At 40.0% G+C, this 21,676-nt stretch overlaps 4 protein-coding genes across 11 annotated transcripts; 2 read left to right on the top strand and 2 right to left on the bottom strand.

Moving 5' to 3' along the window:
• Positions 1-128: 128 nt before the first annotated feature.
• Positions 129-3,940, bottom strand: LOC128262687 (translocation protein SEC62). 3 transcript variants are annotated; one of them, XR_008268362.1, is made up of 5 exons: positions 2,767-2,966; positions 1,802-2,602; positions 1,431-1,738; positions 473-885; positions 129-402 (listed from the first exon to the last, which is right to left on the bottom strand). XR_008268362.1 is itself a non-coding variant. In XM_052997098.1 (4 exons), exons 1-4 carry the CDS (start codon positions 3,814-3,816, stop codon positions 792-794), a joined length of 1,239 nt encoding a protein of 412 aa, XP_052853058.1. In that variant the 5' UTR covers positions 3,817-3,940; the 3' UTR covers positions 129-791. The 3 variants fall into 3 exon arrangements, 2 of the variants coding, with proteins under 2 accessions (XP_052853058.1, XP_052853057.1); XM_052997098.1 differs by lacking the exon at positions 2,767-2,966 and adding an exon at positions 3,781-3,940 and having other exon boundaries at positions 129-885; XM_052997097.1 differs by having other exon boundaries at positions 129-885.
• Positions 3,941-5,099: 1,159 nt separating this feature from the next.
• On the bottom strand, positions 5,100-11,132 carry LOC128261813 (cytokine-like nuclear factor N-PAC). 2 transcript variants are annotated; one of them, XM_052995691.1, is made up of 9 exons: positions 10,835-11,132; positions 10,429-10,465; positions 9,165-9,247; positions 8,249-9,107; positions 8,082-8,192; positions 6,843-7,113; positions 6,682-6,771; positions 6,529-6,618; positions 5,100-6,422 (listed from the first exon to the last, which is right to left on the bottom strand). In XM_052995691.1, exons 1-9 carry the CDS (start codon positions 10,912-10,914, stop codon positions 6,223-6,225), a joined length of 1,821 nt encoding a protein of 606 aa, XP_052851651.1. In that variant the 5' UTR covers positions 10,915-11,132; the 3' UTR covers positions 5,100-6,222. The 2 variants fall into 2 exon arrangements, with proteins under 2 accessions (XP_052851651.1, XP_052851652.1); XM_052995692.1 differs by having other exon boundaries at positions 6,682-6,768.
• Positions 11,133-12,521: 1,389 nt separating this feature from the next.
• On the top strand, positions 12,522-20,203 carry LOC128262832 (putative ATP-dependent RNA helicase SoYb). Of its 5 annotated transcripts, none has more exons than XM_052997374.1 (5): positions 12,522-12,586; positions 13,505-13,549; positions 13,611-13,659; positions 14,889-17,380; positions 17,546-20,203. In XM_052997374.1, the coding sequence occupies exons 3-5, from the start codon at positions 13,623-13,625 to the stop codon at positions 19,700-19,702; spliced, it is 4,686 nt and encodes a 1,561-aa protein (XP_052853334.1). In that variant the 5' UTR covers positions 12,522-12,586; positions 13,505-13,549; positions 13,611-13,622; the 3' UTR covers positions 19,703-20,203. The 5 variants fall into 5 exon arrangements, with proteins under 5 accessions (XP_052853334.1, XP_052853335.1, XP_052853336.1 ...); XM_052997375.1 differs by having other exon boundaries at positions 12,526-12,586; positions 13,596-13,659; XM_052997376.1 differs by having other exon boundaries at positions 12,535-12,582.
• An 88-nt stretch (positions 20,204-20,291) lies between these two features.
• Positions 20,292-21,569, top strand: LOC128262841 (REST corepressor). Its single transcript, XM_052997392.1, has 2 exons — positions 20,292-20,430; positions 20,810-21,569. Exon 2 carries the CDS (start codon positions 20,811-20,813, stop codon positions 21,261-21,263), a length of 453 nt encoding a protein of 150 aa, XP_052853352.1. The 5' UTR covers positions 20,292-20,430; position 20,810; the 3' UTR covers positions 21,264-21,569.
• Positions 21,570-21,676: the final 107 nt, after the last annotated feature.

Below are 21,676 nucleotides of genomic sequence, written 5' to 3'. Positions count from 1 at the left end.
ACAAGTGCACAAAATATATTCGTTTAAAAGTCAAGAATGAATCACAGTCTATAACTTCGTCCCGCTTTTCCAGCCATCCTTCATTTTCAAGATCTTGGATTTATCCTCCCACAAAACGACAGTTCAAAAACGAATTGTAGGTTGTATATTTTTTTTTTAATAAAACGTTCGAGCAAGAACTTAAAAACGCTCAAATATCTCTCACATCAGATCAGAATTGCCTAGCTTTATTTATATAATAGTTAATTGCGTGTTACACTACTAATTTCTTTAAGTTGTTAGTTCGCTTTAATTACATGTAGAGTAAATATTTATGCACATAAAGACGTATGTGCTCACATCTACGTACTCGCTATGATTATTATCAATTGCAATCGTTTCTTGCACTCGCCCAGTGCTCCACTGTATACATTTACAAACATAGGAATACAAATAAGTAATATTTAGTTTGTTTAAGGGCTTGAGAACTTACGCGGCAAAACAAGGCCCAACTGCAGCCTAGAAAACCTGGGTCAACATAATATTGCGTTTAGGAAATGTTGTGTGTCATGTCTGTACGCCTTCCTTCAAATACATATTAAATGTAAAACTTCAAACTCAAGTTCAATTAAAGCGGAATCGGAAAACACCGATCGAACTACGACGTCGATCCTATTTTTGTGGGACAATAATTCGCTGAACTTGGAATCGTGTATGTGCTGATGTACTTGATGTGTGATTCTTGTTCTATGTCTTATCAATTAGCTAGATGTGGATCATTAAATATTAATATATATTGTGGTTTCTTCATCTTAGTTGCCAGCAACGTTTTGCACTTCACTTGAACTGATTATCTCATAATCTTTACTAGAGCTCTCCGAGTCGGATCCCGAGTTGCGTGGGGTTCTGAAAGCAAAAAATGAGGGGAATTACTAACAATCAATGTGAACTAATCAGAAGTATAGATGGGACAGTAGGTACAATGTGTATGATGTTAAATCAAATGAATAGGATGCAAAACTTACTCCGATTATACTTCAAGCTTTGATGTGAGAACTTACGATTTCAGATTTTATTTACATCGTCTACGTTTAAAATATTCCGAATTTTACCAGAAACCAGTATTTTAAAAACCATTTACCAATAAAATGAACCTCCACAAGTCACGAAACAAATGTATATACAAATGACATGCTTCGTAAACGAAATAAAATTGTTATGAACGCAAACAAATAAATTAAATTAATGCATTTTAATCATACAATATTATTTATTAAGGAACAAAGAGGTTTTACAATTAAAAGCTAGAGTTAATGTATCTTGCGCTTTTCAATATTGTTTTTTCAATGAAAAAACAAAACGAAATGCTCGACAGAAACTAAACAAATCATAAATACAAATTCGAGCAATAAAGCAGGAATCCTAGTCATTACTGAGCGGACCCTTCTTACCCAGCTTTGGAATCCTTGGGCTGCGTCTGCGGATCCTCTTCGTCCACATCGTCATCCTCGTATTCATCGGCTCCCACCTTGCGACGCTTGCGGATCTCCATATCGGTGTCGTGTTCTTTGATAAGCTCGATTTTTTCTGGTTCAAGTGTGGAGACCTCTGCATCGACATCACCATCGCCGTCAACATCCCCATCCGCGTCTACAGCAGTGTCCTCGGCATCGCTTTCCTTCTCCTTCTTCTTGTCCTTTGACTTGGATTTTTTGTCAGTCTTGCCGGAGGAGCTATTTCCTTCACTGTTATAGTTGCTCTGTTGAGTGGAATAGTTGATTTAATAGGTTCACTAGCAATTAGTTGTTATGTCAAACCAAACCTCGTAAAGCGGCCAGAAGGAGGCAAAGAAGCCCACATCCTCGGTCAGATTGGGGAAGATCCAGAAGTGCAGTTTGCCACCGGTTAGTGCCCATACGATGGTGAACACAATTAGACGCACCACGGTCAGAGCCAGAATAAAGACAAGGAAACCAGCTGCGGCTACGGAGAGATAGTAGACACCCTTTCGCAACAGTGGTGGCCACAGGGGAAACAGGCAGATGCCCACGGCGCCCAGCAGCAGGATGAAGCCGAATATCCAGTAGTGCAGCGGAATGGGATCGTAGATCCACACGTACGCCTCGGAGCCGTCCACGAAGATCTGCTCGGGATGCATGTCCAGGCGGATCTTGCGCTTTTTCTTCTCCTTCTTCTCTTTCTCGTTGCCAGAGGCACCTCCGTCGCCCTGGCCGTTTTCGGCCTCCGGATCGGTGTCCTTCTTGTCCTTCTCCTTGTCCTTGTCCTGGTTCTTTTCCTTATCCCCTTTCTTGTCGCCACTGGACTTGCCCCTAATCTCTTCCAGAGTAACGGGCACCTTCTTGGCGCGATGGAAGAACTTGTGCTCCAGCATCACGTCCAGAAACTCGATCACCTGCTCACGGGTGGTGAAGAGCGGGCTACTGCCCTCGGCGAATTTGGATTTCATCAGAGCATCGATGGCCTTGCTGGAGGTGAAGTACTCGACGATGTGGCTCAGGAACTTCGTCTTCTTCGTCTTGACGTTCTTCTTCATCCACTTGGCCACGTTCTTCTCGTCCTTCGAGGGCTTGTCCACCTTCTGGGCACCCGGTTCGGTGTACTCCTGTATAAGAAAAAAGAGTAGAAAATTTGGGTCAGAAACTCACTTTCACGATCGATTAGTTCAAAGAGGGGCTATAGGCAAATATAGGCCACGACACCAATTTCGTATTCGTCACACTCAAGTCGTTGAGATGGCTTTATTATACGTGGGGTTTTGCCAAGTACCGTGCCATCGTCGTATATCTCCTGCTCCTGCTCCTCCTCCTCCTCGAAGTACTCTTCCTCGCCGCTCATTTTGCGACTTATATTCTTGAGTACTGCGAACTTGATAAAACGAAAAACTTTTCTGGAATTGGCAGTAGTTTTCTCGGCCGTGACGTGTTGCACTCGCTCCGAGAGTCTAGAAAGTATTAAAATCTTGACTCTGGTCAAACGAGCTGGCGATCACCACAACAAACAAACACAGGCGCACACCATTACATGGATATAAGCTGGGGCGGATCAGGGGTAAAAGTAAAGGGGGTTTAAGTTCTTTAAAATTGAATGGGTGATTTTTGAAAAAAAATAAATACGTTTAAGGCTTTTAGCTTTGTTTTGAACATTTTTTTTGTGGGTTTTCCCCAAGTCAATCCCCCCTAGATCCCCGCCTGTGGCCAGTATACACGCGTACTCAAACTTTCCCCAACAACAACAACCAGAGCAGCTGATAAGTGGGGCTGCACCTGACATGTGTGGGTAATGAGAGAGCCAGAGAGAGAGAGAGAGCTGGAGCGCGAGATCGACTTACAAGACTGGCTTACAGCGTTGCCAGATGGACACATGAGCTTACAAGCTCAGCTGTTCAAATTGTCGCCCAAGTTAATTGATCGAAAAGTAAATAAGATGAGATATCCAGGCCGTGCTAAATGCGCAGTCAAGTCAAGAGATTTTCCACAAACAGCTAATTATAGATGTTTGCAGGCGGGGGGCGAGTTTCGGGGTAGTCCAACGAAAAACACTTCCAGCATTGAACTTGCCCCCCACATAAGTATGTACAAACGTGAATACATACATATGCCCCATCTGATCTTCCATATCAGCGATTCGATTCAATCTTCTCTTTTATGCGAATTCACGTTTTTTTTCCTCGTTTTTTTATCAAAACAAAAAACAAACACTTTCGGCATGCCAATTGGACTGTGGCACCCACACAAATGCCTCCCCATAGTGGCTGTCCAGTTAAAACCACGTTGCACTTACATCCTTGCGACGACGGGTGCGCTTCTTTTCCGACATTTTCGATTTAGTGCGACGAACTGCTGACTTGAATTTGATAGATTTCAACAATTTTTATAATTATTCTGCCACACACGCACCACATAAACATAGATGGTAGAGATGGAACATAAGTCGATGGTTACTTGATCCTATCGATGTTTCCAAAAATTCCACAACATCGATTACTCCCTCGCAACTATCGACTATTTTTATGATCTAAAAAAGCATCGATATTTATTTATTTTGACTTATTTTTTTTCAGCAGTCAGAGCCGGTTTAAAACTGTATTATTCAGCTACAAAAATTTCAAATTGAAAAACGTCGACTAAAACGTACTATCGTCAAATCCAATAAAGTAAAAATAAACTTGTTTATAATTTTATTTAATTGCTGCTAAACTAGACTTTTTTCAATAGATTATTTTTGTGTAAATTAAAACAATTTAATTATTTTTGCTATAGGTTATAGGTTATTTTTATATTCACAATCTAAAATTTTCACAACAATGTATAAATATTTAATTTTTGATTGACTATAAAAGTTGGGGAACACGGATAGCCAGTAAAGTATTTGCTATTCGAGTACTCTAGTGGCTCCAAGAATTTCGGATTCTTTATTTTTTTATTATAATATATATATTTATTTATAATGTTCTCTAAATTAAATTTCAAAGTAGCTTTCAGCACTTACTTAATAAACAAAATGGCGCTATCAAGAAGATTGTTATAACAAAACTTAACTTAAAAAAATTACGGTTTTTAAACAACAAAATGAAACGATTGGCTTGTTAGAACAAATACAAGTTTTAAAAAGCCACGTCAGTCCTTAGTTAAGGCCACTAAGTTTCTTCATCGGAGCATTTTTAGAAGCTGTAAGGCTAACATTAGACAATAATATAGTCTTTATAACAAAGATAAAAAAACAGATGGCATCCCCTTCAGTTTGGGGATCCCCAAACGAAACATAAGTAAAATCTATTGTGTTTTCGTCTAAGAGCAAAAAGTTTACAAACGATAATACCGTCAACGCTGCTGAACCTGCGGGAGTTTTAAAAGCTTCTGCATCCTAAGATATGTCATGTAGCAGACTTTGTCCAATAAAGTAGTTTTTCAAAACTGCAACGCGTTATTACTATTTACTATGGTAAACCCACTTACTTGAATCGTTTGTGCTGATTTATTTTAAGCATGTATTTACAATAAAAAACATTTTGATTGCAGTCACATTTTTACATTATATCGCCCGATATAATATATTATTTAATATCGAGGATATGTCAATGTTAACTCAAACAATTTAAGTTCCTTACATCCTCTATTAAAATTATCTTTTTATTAATCTTTGTTTTACAACAAAATACAGACTAAATAATAAGTAAAATATATTATTTATTATATATTCTTATTATTATTATTAATAATGACCCTCGCCAATTGAGCGATCAAAGTTTACGCTATTTTGTTTGCTTCCAGTTGTAGATTTAGTTTTGTTTTCAGTTGTGGTGTTTTCAGTTTCGTTTTCCGTGTCAGTTTGCGTCTCGTTTGTTATATAAAGGAAAACTAAAACCATACCAATCTTTTTTTTACCGCCACGCCAAATATGACTGCATAATGAATCTGTATGATCGTTAAGCTTACTTTTATTCTTAGAAAAAATGTGTAAATGTATACATGAAAATATAAGATTGGAGTAAAAGCACAGTAAGGGGATGTCGGGTCGGTGCATTCGGGGAACCATTATCAGGATCAGTTATGTACTCTACATTGAGAACTGTGTTTCACAAGTATGCTTTTTGTACATTTAGTTTGGATGCGGTATTTTATACATTTTAAAATTTATGTATGCACATTCGTTAAATAATATTTGGGAGCAACATCTAAAATACAGGAAATCGGAAACACGGTGCCCGTCTAACCACCCTTTCTGGGATTGCGTTTCACCCGTTAAAAAAATAAAATAAAACATTTATAATGCACAATTCATTAAAATGATCTTGGAAAAGTTATGTTCTACATCCGCCAGCTCTAGTTGAACACACTCTTCCAGGTCACCTTATTGGCTCCTGCGTCTCAGCCAGGACAACGTGGTCAGACCGGGTAGACCAGAAATGATTGTCGGCGATTCGAAAGAAATCGTCTAGCCATTTTGCAATAAACGCTTCTATGCGGGGAGATTGGGAAAGATACGAAAGGTTAGGATGACGCTGCCAACGGCAAGGGCATACAAACGTGGCCAATGGTCTGACCCGATCTGCGTGCCTTGCGGTAGAACGCCTGTGTCAGTTTGGATAGGTGGGTGGTTATGTGAGGGTTATGCGTTACTGTTCTGTTTGCGTATTTGTCAGTGTCGGTTCTGTTCTGTTCGGTGTACGCTTTAAACTAAATGATAAAATATAGTTTAAACGTTAGTCGTGTTAACTAAATGTTAAAATCTGGATCTTACGAATACGGCGCTCGAATCGTGTTCACTGTAGCCCAAGCGCTTGGTGTGCTTGAACACCTCGTTGGTGATGCTGGTGACAGGCATTGACTGGTCCAGATTCTCCGCCATGTTTAGCACCAAACGCAAGTCGCGTTGCATGTGGCTCAAAGGCTGCTGTGGATTGAAATCGCCCTTGGCCATTTCTGCAAGATAAATAAGGCGCATATTAACCATCTATTTTTATACTATTCTTTGGGACTAAAACAATTACAAGGAATCTAATCTGCAGGGAATTAAATTTAGACATACCTTTGCCTTTGGCCAGCAGCATCGGTGATTTCATCGAAGTCAAATCGAAGATGTCTATGATGTCATTTAACGAAATTGAAAAACGATCAGCTGCAAGAAATTATGTACAATTTAATTTATAAACGCTTAGCAACATTTGGATATAAGACCTACCAAGTGCTAACGCCTCGGCCAGCCCGACCAGACTCACTCCCAAAATGGTTTGCAAAATGAGGTTCACTTTACAGGCATTACCGATATCTGCTAGATGTGAACAAAGGACAAATTTAGTAAATTGTTCTGTCGAAAGTGTCATTAGACTAGGCTGCACTTACTCCCTAAGAAGAATGTGTTCTTCGCGATGGTCTTGAAGCACGAGTGGCACTCCTCGAACACTGAGCGATCGCCGCCGGCGAGGATGATGAGCATGCCATCCGCCGCCTCTTGGCGCGAGCCGTGAATTTGTGCCTCCAGATAGCGACCGTTGCACTGCTTGATACCCTCACCAATATCCAACGAGGTGTCCGGATCGATGGTAGACATTTCCACGTAGGCCTTGTTGTTTAAATCCTTCAACTGCAGAACGCCACAGTTGCCAAACACGAGCTGAGCATATAAAAAAGAGTATATTATTTATGAGAGTTGAATTACGACGCTTCAAGGTTTTCGTCGTATGTTAAATTATTCCGTATCGTATTTTCCTATTTTGTTGTATACAGAGCATAAGAAAAAATTGACTGTCATTTTATTCTTGTTTGTGAAAATTTTATATGTATATATGTAACACATTTTCGAACTTTCTTTCTTCTAAGAATATTTTCATTAACGAACATGAACATTGTTTTGCATTTTTTATTGTAGATAGGAAGTTTAGCAAACGCCTTGAAATATAGTATGAAACGGTATAAAATTTCTTAAATATGCTTGGATTTATTTTTATTTTTGGTTAAAATCAAGGATCGTAAATAATAATTATTAAATTGATTGCACCAGAAAAAAATTATACCAATTTAATGATTTTTTATAGTAGTATTTAATCGATACCAACATAATTTTTATTGTTTTGAGCAAATCAAAAATTATTCAAACAAAATTGACTTCTTTTTTCTTTGCGCTGCATTCTTGAAAAAGATTTTAGGTGTTAAAAAAAAAGTTTTCCGACTTTGAGTAACATTTTTTGATCGAAATATTGTTCAAAAAATAAAAACTATTTTAAGAGTTATTTTTTATCACTCAAAAAAAATCATTTAATTGATTTGATTTACTAATAAAACTTCAACCAAAAGCCAGTTTGTTAATTTTGTTAAATCAAATCAATTATTATTGTGCCCATCTGTGTCAACTAATTTTTTAAATTAAACATAAAGGAATCTAGCCAAAGCTTACAACCGTCTGATTTAAAAACAATTAAAGTCGTATTTCTGTTCTTACTAAAATAATAAATAAAAAAACGTAGTTATCGATTTTAGATGGTCCTATGACGCTCTTCGAGGGTATACAAAATAAAACAAACCCATTGGAAGTTTAAAAATCTTCTTATCAGTACAACGTATTAATATGTTTTTGTGACTTACATCCTTGGCGCCCTTGGGATCCGAAACGCAGCAGAAGATAACGTCAGCCGCCTCCACCACGTCCATGGGAGTGTCTTTGACTTCGGCTCCGGCCTCCGCAAAGGGCTGGCACTATAGGACGCAAATGTCATCAGATTTAGCTTTAATTTCCTTCAATGGACACTCACCTTGTCGATGGTGCGGTTCCAAACCACAACCTTGTGCCCCGTGTATATCAAGTCCTTGACTATGGTCGATCCCATCATGCCAAGGCCCAGGAAGCCGAAAGTCTGCTCTGAGGGCACGATTTCGCGATCGGCCAGCGTGTTAGAACGCGAGCTCATGTCGATGACCTGGGTCTCTGGCCGAGTGACCACCGGACGGTCGAGCAGAGCAATTGCATTCGGTGCCCGCTTGGCCGCCAGCGAGGCCAACAGTGCGTCAGTCTCGACCCGGCGTCTGGCCGTAGGCGTGGAGCTGGCACCGTCAACTCCCGCATCCCGCGCTGCTTCTCCGGAGGCAGCCCGCTTGCCTCGCTTGGCATTTGATGTCCCACTGGGCGTCTGTTGCGCGGAGGTGCGCCGTTTCTGTGCGGATTTTGTGGCCGATCCCTTGGCCGACTTGACCGACACGGCGGCCACGGACTTGGCCTTGGGCGTCCGCTTAGCACCTGTCTTCGTTGTGGCTGCCGGCGTCGTTGCGGGAGACGCTGAGGAATCTGCATTGTTTTCCCCATCCAAGCCCTCGCCCTCATCAGGGCTGCCCACCACATGAGCCACCACTCCGTTGTTGGCATCGGCAGCCGCCTCGTCTGCCACATTTTCCTCGCTGTCTAGGCCATCTCGTATTTTGTCGAAATCGGCTTCGGTGGCGTGATTAGGCGCACCGCAGCTTTTGTTCACCTGCTCGTCTACCTCGGCGGGGTCGTCAATATACTTTTCGATGTCCGTCATGGCGTGTCGGAAAGCAGCGGGCTTGCTCACCTTGGCCAGTTCATCCTTCCAAGGCCCTTCGAAGGGCTTGATGTTGTTCTCCTCAATCCAGGCACTGTTAAATATCACATACATTAATTATGCTCACTTTGCTTTCTCTATTTATACTTACAAATTCCTAGACCCAAAGAAAAACACACACTTGGTATTCGCCCGGCGCTGCTGGCTGAGCAGATCAAGAGGTGGATCCACAATCTATAGGAAGTAATGGTTATATTATAATTAACTTTTGATACGATTCCGATTCGAATCAAATTTGGCAAATTTTGCATGTTAAAACTTCAGCTTTGATCATATATACATTAAAGAGGCTCAATATTTCTGATCGTATAACAAAAAAAAAAAGAAATTTAAATATCACCCAAAAAACATTATAATATTTAAAAAGATCAACGTAAATTTTTTTAACTTTTAAGTAATTATAATTTTAAATAAAGACCGAATATTTTAAAACGAACATTTGAAATATTTCCATGAAAATAAATCAAAAACACAAATAACCAATTGTTACCTCTCACAAGATTAACAATCAAATAATCAGAATTTAATATTTGACGCTTTCGAAAACGAGAATTAAAGGTTCAGAATACCATAAACTTTACAAAATAATAAATGAAGATTTAAAATTATAAAATAAACAAAACTTTGTACAAATAATCAAATAAATCCGACCAAAAACTCTTCAACAAGTTCTAGTCACTTCTTGTTCAAATTGTTTTCCCTCAGCCTTTAAGAAACGAATAAATATTATGCAAAATTAGCAATAACAATGCTAATATCTAAGAGATGAAAAAATTCTAGTCAGAAAAGAAATCTTTAACAAATGTGCTTGAAAACTACATATACGACAGAGTTTAAGCTTTTCCTCAGATAAAATTGTACTATCTTTCACTCATTATAAAGAACCAATTTTTATCTCACAAGATTAACAAGAAACATTATAGTTCTTATCAATAAAAAAAGAAAATATGCACAAACTGTTCACCAAATTTGATCGAAAGGGGATTCGGGTTATATCCTTGGCAACGCCTGTTCAAAATCCATACACTCCTCCCGTCGACGCGCGTCACCTCACTCCTCACCCCCCTCCTCCTCAATAAAATTACATGCTGGCTTCTTGCGGCTGTACACGATCGAAAGCTATGGCCTATAGCCCCCGATAGCGGCTCCATTTAAGAGGAGGCCATTTCCAGCCCGCCGGCAGCAACAACAAAGCGTGTGCAAGTGCGTGGCCTTTGGCAGCGACGCTGGCAGCGACGCCGGCAGAATCATGGAAAAGTACAGTCGAAAACAAACACAACAACATGGCAAGGGCGGCGGCAGAGGATTCGGCAGCGACGCGACGTCGACGCAGCGTAAACATTCCGATCGCTTACCATTCCAGGCCACGGTGTGAAGCCCTTCATTTTGGCCCTGAATAAAGGAAATGCTATTAGACAACTCAATTTTGAACTGGGCGGAGAATCGTATTGGGCTATATTATAGCCGCACTAAAAAAAGGCGCGCGCGCGTAAAAAGCGCCAACGCAGAGATGTCGACGTCGCCTCCCGGATTTTACACATGAAACTCTGTATAGTTCCATTTTGGGAGGAACTCGATGGGTAATGCCCTGCGTGGCGGTAGAAAAACCAGCTCTAATTGCTTTTTTATGCACACTTCACTGCTTCTTTTTTTGGAGCGCTAACCGTGCGCAATTGAGGTTATGTGTTTGCTTTGGTTTTTTTTTCGGCCAGCAGGAGCTGGGAAATCACGGAAATCTTGGGGTCCTTCGTCCTGGCTTACCATATCAGATCCTTGGGTTTGTAAATAAACTTCTCCGCCGCATCGCCGCCCGACAGCGACAGTTTTTTGTTCTTCGACATTATGTTGTCCAGGCGTATGTTGAACTTGGTTATTTTGCTGGCTTGGGCGGACGGAGCACACGAACTAGTAATTATCCTGGTCGGAGCACAAATCTCGGCGTCGGAGTTCAGTGAATTTCGGAGATATTCGCTCGCAAGTCACCCGTATTTTTCTTTTTTTTCGCTTTGTGTGTGTGATGCGCTGCCGAACCGATAGTATTTGCTCGGAAAATACGATAGCTCGCGGGCGCCATTTTGACTGGCTATCGGCTAGTGTTGAAAGGGGCGGCAGTGTCACGTCACACAAAAGAGCTGCCAACCTGGGCCGTAGTCTAAGTACGGTTTGAATTTAGTTTATATTTTTGTTAATATTTAATTGTTCTTACATATAATTATAAAAAATTAAAATTAGTTGATAATTATTTATTGGTATTTCATTGGATTACTATTCACTCATAATGGAATACCAGAACAAGGTAAAAGGAAAAAGGAACTAGTTCATTTTGTATTAATTGAAAATGTAGACTTGATAAATGTCAAAGTGTGTTGCATATTGTTAAATTTCATAGCTAACATTTTTAATTAAAAACTAAAAAAATATGAAAAAAATAATGTTAAAATGGCTGGTAGCAACGATAAGAAGATACGATTTTTGCTTAACTAGAAACATTTAAACATTTTTTTTAACTCCATCAACATATTTTCAAATACGAAAATGAACTATCGACCTAATTATAAATTCTTGTTTTAGTAAAACGAAACATTCATAAATGGAATTTAAAGTATCAATTATATACGTTTTCTTAAGCTAAAAATAACTCAAATAATTTAAATATTATATTAATTATACAAATAAATAAACTTTTTATAAATGTTGAATTCAGATATCATAACTTCGTTACAAATTTATTGCATACCTTGTGATCTTAAACTCGAGAAGTTGGGGAAAGTCTTTCAGTTAACCGATAGTCATGTTAAATTGAGTGCCGCTCTAAGCCGCATATAAATTACCACACGTCCACCCCCAACTCCACTTTTCCCCTGATATTCAACACTCAACCATATAATCCTCATAAATATGAAACAATCAAATAAAAAAGGAATAAAAAGCAAATGCTGCAGGGGTTGCGGGGACATGCGACAACCCTGCCCAGTCAAACTTTTATGGGCGACCTGGTGAAGCGACAAACAAAAGGAAAAAAGGGAAAATTGTGGCCGTTAAAGGGGTAAAAAGTGGCATTTTTATTTTTGTTAGGAAAAGAACCCCTACTTTTGGGTTGAATAATGGCTGGCATTTTGTATTGCAATTAGCAAGCGCGGGATGGGTGAAAAGGATTTATTGGGACCAGATTGGCATTAATTATGTATCAAAATATGTGCCGCTAATTTTGACCGTTGCCAAGTGGATAATATCAAATCTGAAGATAAAATAAAGATACGTTGTAGATTTTCGTTCAATTGTTAGGTGTTTGAATTTGAATAGTCGGTAAACTAAATTGTTAATTTTATTATATTTGGTGATCAATATAAGATAAACTCTAAGATACTTCCTTTTTAAATTCTAACCGATCGCAGGCAATCGATTAGAGATGCTATCGAACTTTTTCCACCCCTAAAGTTTCACAGGAGATTCTCCATCTCACAACAACCTGTTAAAAGTAAAAGTTTGTGATTTTCACGTACGTACTGGCAGGTAAAAACAATTTAAAGTACAAATTAAAAGGACGCTGTTTCGTTGTAAACAACGCCAATTTAATAGCACAGTTGTTTGGCACTTCTTTTTTTCCGAAAACTATTGTTTGTCTGAAAAAAAAGAATTACAAGAGCAAAAGATCGTAAAAACTTGCTCCTCGCGCCGAAGAAATAAATGAATTAATTTCTATTCTTTTTGTGGATTTGTGTTTGTTTAAACCCATTTATTTAGTTGTAGTCCCAAAGTGTCTCGGGTTTCAAGTTCTTAGTCGAGTTTGTTTACGACATTCCACTTACGCTGACACTTTAAAAAATGGCGCTCTCTGTTTACAAGTGAGTGCCTGGAAGTGCCTATTGGAAGTCAGTCAGATTTTCAAATCTTGTTGTGAAGGGTCGTCTCCAGTAAAAATTATTCCAGTTTGCTGAATTATAACAAAACAATTGCTTTTTGTTTTTTTTTTTTAATTTCCTTTAATCAACTTTTAAGAAGTATATGCTGTTTGGAGCCACTTTTTTCTAACAAAAGTGATAAAAGAAAACACAATTGTCTTATATACTTAAAAACAACAATGTCAATGGGCATAACGTTGTTGATTTTAAGTGTAGTAATAGGGATCATTTTTGAAAAGAAGAAAATTAAAAAAGGGAAATGACTTTACATATTGTTCGAAAATTGTGGCAAATAAATGTATTTTCAAAACGTTACCATTAAATATTATGCAAAGTTGGTATAATGGAGTATACATATTTCAATACATTCATGTATTTACTGCAAACCAAATAAGACTTTTATGAATGTTAAACAAAAATAGCTTTTTACTGAACATAACTTTGGAAAAAGACATACGTACAAATATCTACCATTCTTTCTTTAACTAAATAAGTTTGATATATTTACTCGTGTACATTTTATTTTCAGGACTTTCAAAATTCCGTAACCCAACTTTCTGTAAAACGGTTTAATGTAAGTGTCCTAAAAAAACAAATCTATTTATTATTTTTAAAAATAGAGATTTTTATTGCAGTTTTCTATTAAAATGATGTGCGACGGCAGTAATTCCAGTCCCTGTCCAAGTAAGTAAAACTGCTATTTAATTAATTAATTTACTTTGGCTGCTGCATTTACAAAGGTTTTTTCGATCGATATCTGATGATCCGATTTACATATTGGCTGGCTCACATGCTTGGCTCAACCACTGCATTGTTCTGTGATTTTTTATGATAACCACTCTTTTTTCTGACGAAACACTTGGGGTGGTTCGAGATTCACATCGCAGTAATTCAATTGCTCTGGCGACAAATCCCCTATTTGCTTACGCACATGTTAAATTAACTCAAATAATATAAATCGATTGCCTTGCATTTATATAAGTAAGTTGGCTTTGGGAACAGTTCCGGCTCTTAAAGTGTTGATAAAACAACAACTTGAAGCACGCCCCACTGCTGATTGTGGAGCACCACTTGCCACTTGCCCCAAGGATGTGGAGGAGGGGTCGGAGCCACTGCAGCAGGATCTAGTGCAGCGCAAACAAACAGCAAATAGGTACAAGGACCTACTTACTTGCGGCTTAGCCGATTCCTTTGTTTTGCCATTTGGAAGCTGCAGTTGCCGTCGCATTTGCCGCATTTGCTTTCGCTTTTCGCAACTTAAATTAGCTAATTTACTCTCTACTAAATTACAATCCGAATCCACAAATTTAATCCTGTGGCTGGCCTCACAATTTTTGGCTCGCTCTGTGCAAAGTTTCTGACGCGAGGAAATCGCAGTAATTTCCACATGAGTGCACTGCTAAATGTTAGCGCTCTTTAAGCTCGAGTTTATTTCAACAGTCAATTTCTTAGCTTACCATTAATACATATGTACAATTGAGAATTGCGCTAAAAATTCTTTGTAACGCTTCGCTTAACATCAATAGTCCTATAGTTACACTAAAAATCGATTAGTTGGCTTTTTCTGATTTAAACGAGATTCAGTCGATTTCCAACACAATGAATAAATCATTAAAGTGGATATATCTTGTCGGTCCGTCTGTGTTAAAAATTCGTCTTTATATTTCAAAAGTCAGAAACGATCGATTTTATCAAATACCTGCCGTAGAAACAATAGGAAACATAATTTAAATAAAGATATCACATCTTAAATTTTTAACTTGAACACGTTTTATTTACGAGTGTCTATTTTTACCTGAGTTATGTAACTTCTTTTTGTAATAATCGGGTACAGATTTTACACAGTTTTTTATATATATAATTATTTATTATATTACAATTAAAATTGACTGTTTATTTCGATCCAAATATAGGCAAAGCGAGGGACCAACTTGATATGGACCTAGGAGAATCAATTTTAATAACTCATTATGTGAGTCCTCAGCAATTTAGCTATGTTAGATGCAAAGATGTGCTGGCATCCGCCTCGTCTTTACGCCAAATAGAGTGTGATTTAGCGGATTACTGCACCAGAAAATTGCCGAAGCATGTCTATCAGAATTTTCAACCAGTCATTGTGCGCTACTTGGCTTGGAATCCGCCCAAGCTCCTAAGGGGTGTGGTGCGTAGGCGGCTGGAGGCCGATCAGTACCTGATCTGGCTTCAAGATTACGGATTCACCTTAAGCTGCCCTGTTGATGAACTGTGGCCTCTGCCTGATCACTTAAGTCGCCGTTTCTGGGACATCAAATGGGGCGGCGTGGCGTTTATCACCCCCCATGATGGCAGTGCCTGGTCCCAATCAGCCATTCGATCCTTTGACAAGCAGCTGGAGGAAGCTATCCAGCTCACATTTCAAGTCTTATATCGAAGTTCAACGAATCGAGATTTCGGCCAGCTTATGATTAGATCCAACAGCCACAGTGAGTCTTTTAAGGATGCTGCAAATTTTCTAATAGAGCGGGAGCATGCCCTCTATGATGACACGATTTTGTTAATGGACACACCTTCCTATGATGATTTAAGCTTGGAGCTGGCCGAGATCAACTACTTGGGGCTCGAAGCACGGCCGCGTGTTAAAGGCATTTTTGAATTAGTGGCTGGCAGTCAATCCTCTGAAAACTCCATGAAACTTCAGCCAGTTGTGGTGTTGCAAAAGCCCATTAACACTGATTTATCTTTTGTCAATTGTAAGACATTGGAGAAAAAAGAGTCATCATTCGTTGCATTAAAGGAAGCGAGACGGAATCTGACCCGCCCGGAGACTCAGCACCAGAAGCTGGACGGGCTTCTTCAGAGTCGCAACCCCTTACTCATACCGGAAACTAGCAAGGTCCTGAGCAAAATTCAAAGCATCCGCGACTGTTCCGTGGAGACTGCTCTTAATAGCAGACCAACAAACAATAATCAAGAAGCTCTGACATCAGATAAAATTAATCTATTTGAGAAAAGTAGGAAGTTGGAAAGTAGACATAAAGATATCGATAACCTATCTGATTGTTTGCCAAAATTGCAGCTATCACCAATTAAGCAAACCGCTACCCAATTGAATCCTATTGTTGTTAAGGATACGGCGTCATCAGCCTCGTGTGGATCGTTAGAGAACTTAGGTGAATCTTTAACCTTATCTAATTCAGAAAGGCTTCCGCCGGTGATATTACCTAAGCCAAAATTTGTGCCTACTTCCGTGATGTTAAAACTGTCTGCTCCTCCATTGGCAAAAGCTTTGCCTGCATTTGCAAATGGAAATGGACCTGACCCCTTGAATTCTCGATCAGTATCCTTCTGCATGAATAAAATGGAACGCATTTTTAATGACATGCTTGGCAAGAAGAATGACAACAGAATAACAAATTCTATTCCCCCAACTTTGGTAAGGAACTCGGGGAAGAAACTTATACCCGTCGTAGGAAATAAAGATATTAACGTTGCAAGCTCGGTGCTAGCCCACAGCCACGTGTCAGTGGATCCAGTCACAAGTTTTAAGGAGATACCTCTTCGCAAGGAGATTCAGATGGCCATGAACAATCTGAACTTTCACACACCATTGGTGACGCAAGGCTACGCCTGGCCGCATCTCGTGCAGGGCGGATCCCTCATCCTGGTGGATGGCTCGAGAGCAGGTCGCTCCTGGAGTTACTTGCCCATTATTTGCTCCTCGGTGTTGCGTTCCATGCAGGACACTCCACCCAACTGTTTGGAGCGGGTTGCCTGTGGTCCCCTGACCATCCTGGTTGTGGATTCTGTAGACAATGCCAACAAATTGGTCTCCCATTGCGACTTCTTGATGAGGGACTACGACACCCAGCACCTGAAAGTGGTCAATACTCATGCCCATGGCATGACTGATGTACACTTGATGCTGCTCAACTCGTGCGGCGTTTTAGTGACAACGCCGGCGCATTTGTTAGATATACTAAATGTCGATGGATTAACTCTACTGGATCCGGTTAGGTTGGAGTACCTAATCTTCGACGACTTCGATCGTATGCGTCTGGGAAATTCGCAGCTTCTTGACGAAGTGCTGCAGAAAATAAACGGCATGGGCTGTCAAGCGATGCAGTTGGTCGTTGTGGCTCAGCAATGGAATACAGAAAAATTCAAAAAGCTCCTGAAGCGAGCAATTAAACCACTGATTGTTTTTGGAGACTTCTTCGCGGCTGCCATGTATGGGGGTCTAAAATTGAAGTTCATCCTGAGAAATTCCGCCTTGAAGCAGCAGCAGCTCCTCGATATCCTGCAAGAACAAAAGGCACCAAGGAAGCGTACACTGATCTATTGCAATAGTCAGGAGTTGGATGATCTGAAAATTGCTCTGACCGGAGCAGGACATACATGTGTGGGCATTTCAAAGGCAATGCATCAGGTGAGTAAATTTACAGACAAATTTTACCATTATTAAACTAGTTCAAATGATTGCATATGAAATCTTTAGCTCTGTATGTCAAAAAGATTTTGGTTTATCATTCGATTCATAATTTATTATTGACGGATTACGGAATAATCGATCAATTTGAACAACCTCTTTTAGGAACCGCACGAATTGTTGCTGATCAGCGACAGCCAGCTCCAGGAACAGCTGCCTGCGAGAAACATTGAGCTGCTTATTCACTTCAGTCTTCCGGAGTCCTGGTCGAAGTTTGCCTATCGATTCCACACCATGGCGGACATCATTCGAAATGTTTTGAAGACACCACTGGAAAACGTGCAGCCCTTGATCAGCTTCTTGCTGCTAGACGAGGGGAACTCCAGGGAGTGGCCTCGCACCATAAAGTTCCTTGAGGATCACGGCGTCGATACGAAGGAGTTGATGTCCCAATTTATGTGCACCACCCAGCAGAAATCGGTTGACAGTCTTCTCTACTGCCCGTACCTACTGAGCAGCGGCGAGTGTAACCAAAGCTTATGTGATAAGCGTCACCACCACGTTAATGCTGATTTCCCGTATCCTGGTAATCCCCTGCAGCAATCGGGGACCGTAATCCGTTGCAAATTACACAAAGCCTACACCGCAGCTCACATGGCCGTCTTGCCCATAAAGTACAAGTGCAAAGGTTCACCCAGTTGGATGGATGTGCCTTATCCTTCCAATCCATCGACACTAATGCTAAAAATGAGCTTGAGAGTGCCCCAAAAGATACATACCCCATATTATCTTAATGATGTATGTTTTGTGCTGTATCACGGACACTTGCGGAGGGTAAGAATCGTAGATATCCCTTCCAGACGTCCGGTCACTGTCCAATTTATGGATCATGGCACTGAGCTAGTGCAGATCAAGCCCAGTGAGTTGCTGGAATGTCCGGAGAAGTTTAGGACCCAGCCTCCTCTGGCCATGGATATTCGTTTGTCAGGAGTAGTGGCAGCAGGAGAGGAGGGAAAGTGGTCGTCCGACTCCATTCGATACGTAGACGAAAGCTTTGGTCCCATTGATGGACAGGTAATGCAGATAACCGTTGACTTTGCCGTTCTGGATGTGGTATATGTAAGGGAAATCGCTTTGATAGAAGAGTGCAGAACAATGCAAACAAGTGTGTACAAAATCTTTTTGCGCAAGGAGCTGTTTCGTCGAGGTTTCGCTAGGTTGGACAGCAAAGTCATCGATGCACTGCGAACCATGTCTGAGGATCGGAAAGAAGAAATCGAAAAGTTGATTGCCAACAAAGAAAACATTGGTTATTTTAATGTAATTACCGATTTGGAGGACCCCGAAAAGGATCTCCCTTCTGCACCAATCAGCGAAGTGAATATTTTTAATGGAGCAAGTCAAAATGCCGATATTACTATGCCCCTCCAGGAAAAAATGATGACAGCAGTTGACCAATATATAAATGATAAGGTGTCAGTCAAAACTACCGAAAAGAAAAATATTGTCGAAGAGAAAGATTCCTTAAAAACTTTAGAGGATGGTGAAAAGGCAGTTAAGGAAAATCAGGCGCAGGTCGATTCTTCGTTAGACAGTTCGACTGCATTCTTAAACGCCCTGACTTACGAGTTGAACACTAACAGCCCTTCGAAGAAACAGCATACTCAAAAATTCCTTCACAGCATTGTGAATGAGCAAGAAAATCATGAAATCATCCCATTCAAAATATCCTGCGCAAAAGCGTTGAACAGCAATAAATCTGCTCAAGCAGGCCCCAAAGATCCATCGAAGGACCAAGTATCGCAATCCTTGCAGTGTGGCACGAAAGCTGGAGAGTCAGTGTATCCCAGGGTCAAATGGCACCAGACCCACACATATATCGAACTAGTAATTGAACAGCAGGCGTCAGACTATAATCTCATTGTACAGGGTAATGTCTTAAAGTATAGCGTGACAACCACTTCTCCTCCTCAGAGATGCGTCCTGAATCTTCTGGGCGAGGTTGGGATTGAAACACAAAAACAACTAGGGTATTACTTGCATGTTAAGTTGACCAAGGTTGATTTACTAGTCTACTGGCCAACACTTCTCAATTCGCTTTACACTCAACAACAATCCCAATGGTTGATCTATGATACGGAGAGGGCTCAAGGACCTCCACCGTCAGAGGGTCTGGGGTTTTGGGAAGGATATCTTAGTAAGGAGATAAGTAATAACAACTCCAATCCAGACGAATACGAATTTAGCTCTTCTTCGGAAGACATCTCCCAGCCGGGAGTGGAGTATTGCGACTTGGATTCGGCCTTGTATGAAGATATTTAGTGTTATTTTCCTTATATGTATATTCAAATGTTCTACTTAACCAAGATATTCATATTAATATTAATTTTCACAAATGGCCCAATTCATTTTATGTTTTGATCTAAATAAATCTACCCACTTAAATATCATTAAATTGTCACAGTTTCCTAAAGGGTAGCAAAAGTATCGAGCACAATTGCTATCGCTACGACATAGTATACATCGATACAATTTATTTGCTTTTCATTTTAGTACTTATACTTTGGGTATTCCCAAAACGTATGAATCTCTAAATTCTTGCTGAAATTGTCAAAAAGCTGTTTCACCAAACAGCCGTTACAGCTACTGTTTAAAAATTTTCCTAGCTTTGATTGTCTTAGCTATGGCTTGACTTCAAAGAAAACGCCCAGGAAAAGTAGAAAGTCGAACGGTTGGATTTAATAACAAGCTAGGGACTGTCTAATCTTTATAGGTTAGGTCCAGTGTTGCCTTCTTTATTTTAGTAGGAAAGAGCGACTACCCTGGCTCTTCAACAATTCAACAAAATTTTCAGCAGCCTCTGAGTTGCTGAAATGCTGAAATTTCAGAAAGTTCTGTTACTGATTTTCAAAGACTCAGACGTTTCCGGGAATGCCCAAACTACCCAAACAAAAATTAAAATGGCCGACAAGATAACTCAATTTGTTTCCCGCCAAGAAATTTGGGTTGCACGGAAAAGCAATCGGCTGAAGAAGTCATCGAAACGAGCGGTAAGGAACTTTAACCCGCCATCTCGGAATAACCGGGAAATTTTATAAACAGCAAAACCGCATGAACCACACAAGAAATGAAGTGTGCGACCAAAATCATGAAGCACTTTGTCTTGTACTTTTATTTATATAACTCAATTCTAAATGATAGGATTTTGCCACTAAACCATTGCATTCTCATATACATATTTTAAAAAAACGAGTCAATCGACTTGAAATAATTTGCAGTACTTTCTAAAAATTTCGCTTGTATAAAACAGCTGACACATGGAAGTGATTTATTTTGATGCGTTTACCAACACCAAAATGAAGAATTGCAACCCTGTAATTTTTTTCGACGTTGTTGATCCAGTTTTTTTTTTTTTTTTTTTGATCGAAGGATGTCTCCGCGGAAAGAAAAGCGAGATGCTCGTTACTGGCGCCGACAGGCAGCCACTCTGCCAGACTTCGTCCCGCCGGCACAGCATGAACAGGACCTGGAACAGCTGCAGCATCGAGCCTCGATCCTGTGGTCGCCCCAGCTGCTGGAACAGGACGAAAGGAATGTTCGCGAATACCTGGACTTTGCGGCTAGCCACTACAACATCGAGGAGGAGCAGGCCCTGTTTATCCTCCGTCGTCACGGATTCGACCTGACGATGGCCCGTCGACGCCTTGCGCGGATTGAGACAGCTCGAGGATGCCGTTACCATCGCTGGAAGGCCCAGGATCTCGTCCGACTTTCGAAGGCCTTCGAGCAACACGGCACCGATTTTGTCAAGATACGGGAGCTGGTGCCGCACTTTCCACTGGCCGATGTCCGGCTGTATTTCTCCTTCATGTATTCCACCTAACTAATTTAGTCACCTATGGTGATCTTAATGAAATACCTAATTCGTACTTTAACTTAATTTGATCAACATAAAACGCCTGAAATGTTAATTGTTGCTAGAGTGCGCACTCAAATTAGACTTTGTCATGCTGGTCATTTTTACTCAACATAAATTGAATAATGCGAGTGGAAACTCCTTTAGTGTTTTAATGAATGTTGATGAAAATAAAATAATAAATAAGATCTCCAGCATCCATAATGATAAGCCAAATATGTACTCCAAACATTGACAAAATGTATTCAACATTTAGTTTTAATGTTTCCAACTTTTAATATCTCCTCCAAGCATGGTGATTTAGACGATTCCTCAATTTAAACATAATAAATTGAATAAGTCTCTATTTATAATGCCTTGAATGTAAATGTTTTTATGAA

This window comes from Drosophila gunungcola, unplaced genomic scaffold, assembly GCF_025200985.1.
Source record: "Drosophila gunungcola strain Sukarami unplaced genomic scaffold, Dgunungcola_SK_2 000001F, whole genome shotgun sequence".
In the NCBI taxonomy this organism is placed as follows: Eukaryota; Metazoa; Arthropoda; class Insecta; order Diptera; family Drosophilidae; genus Drosophila; species Drosophila gunungcola.
This window is presented reverse-complemented; position numbering and strand designations above follow the sequence as displayed.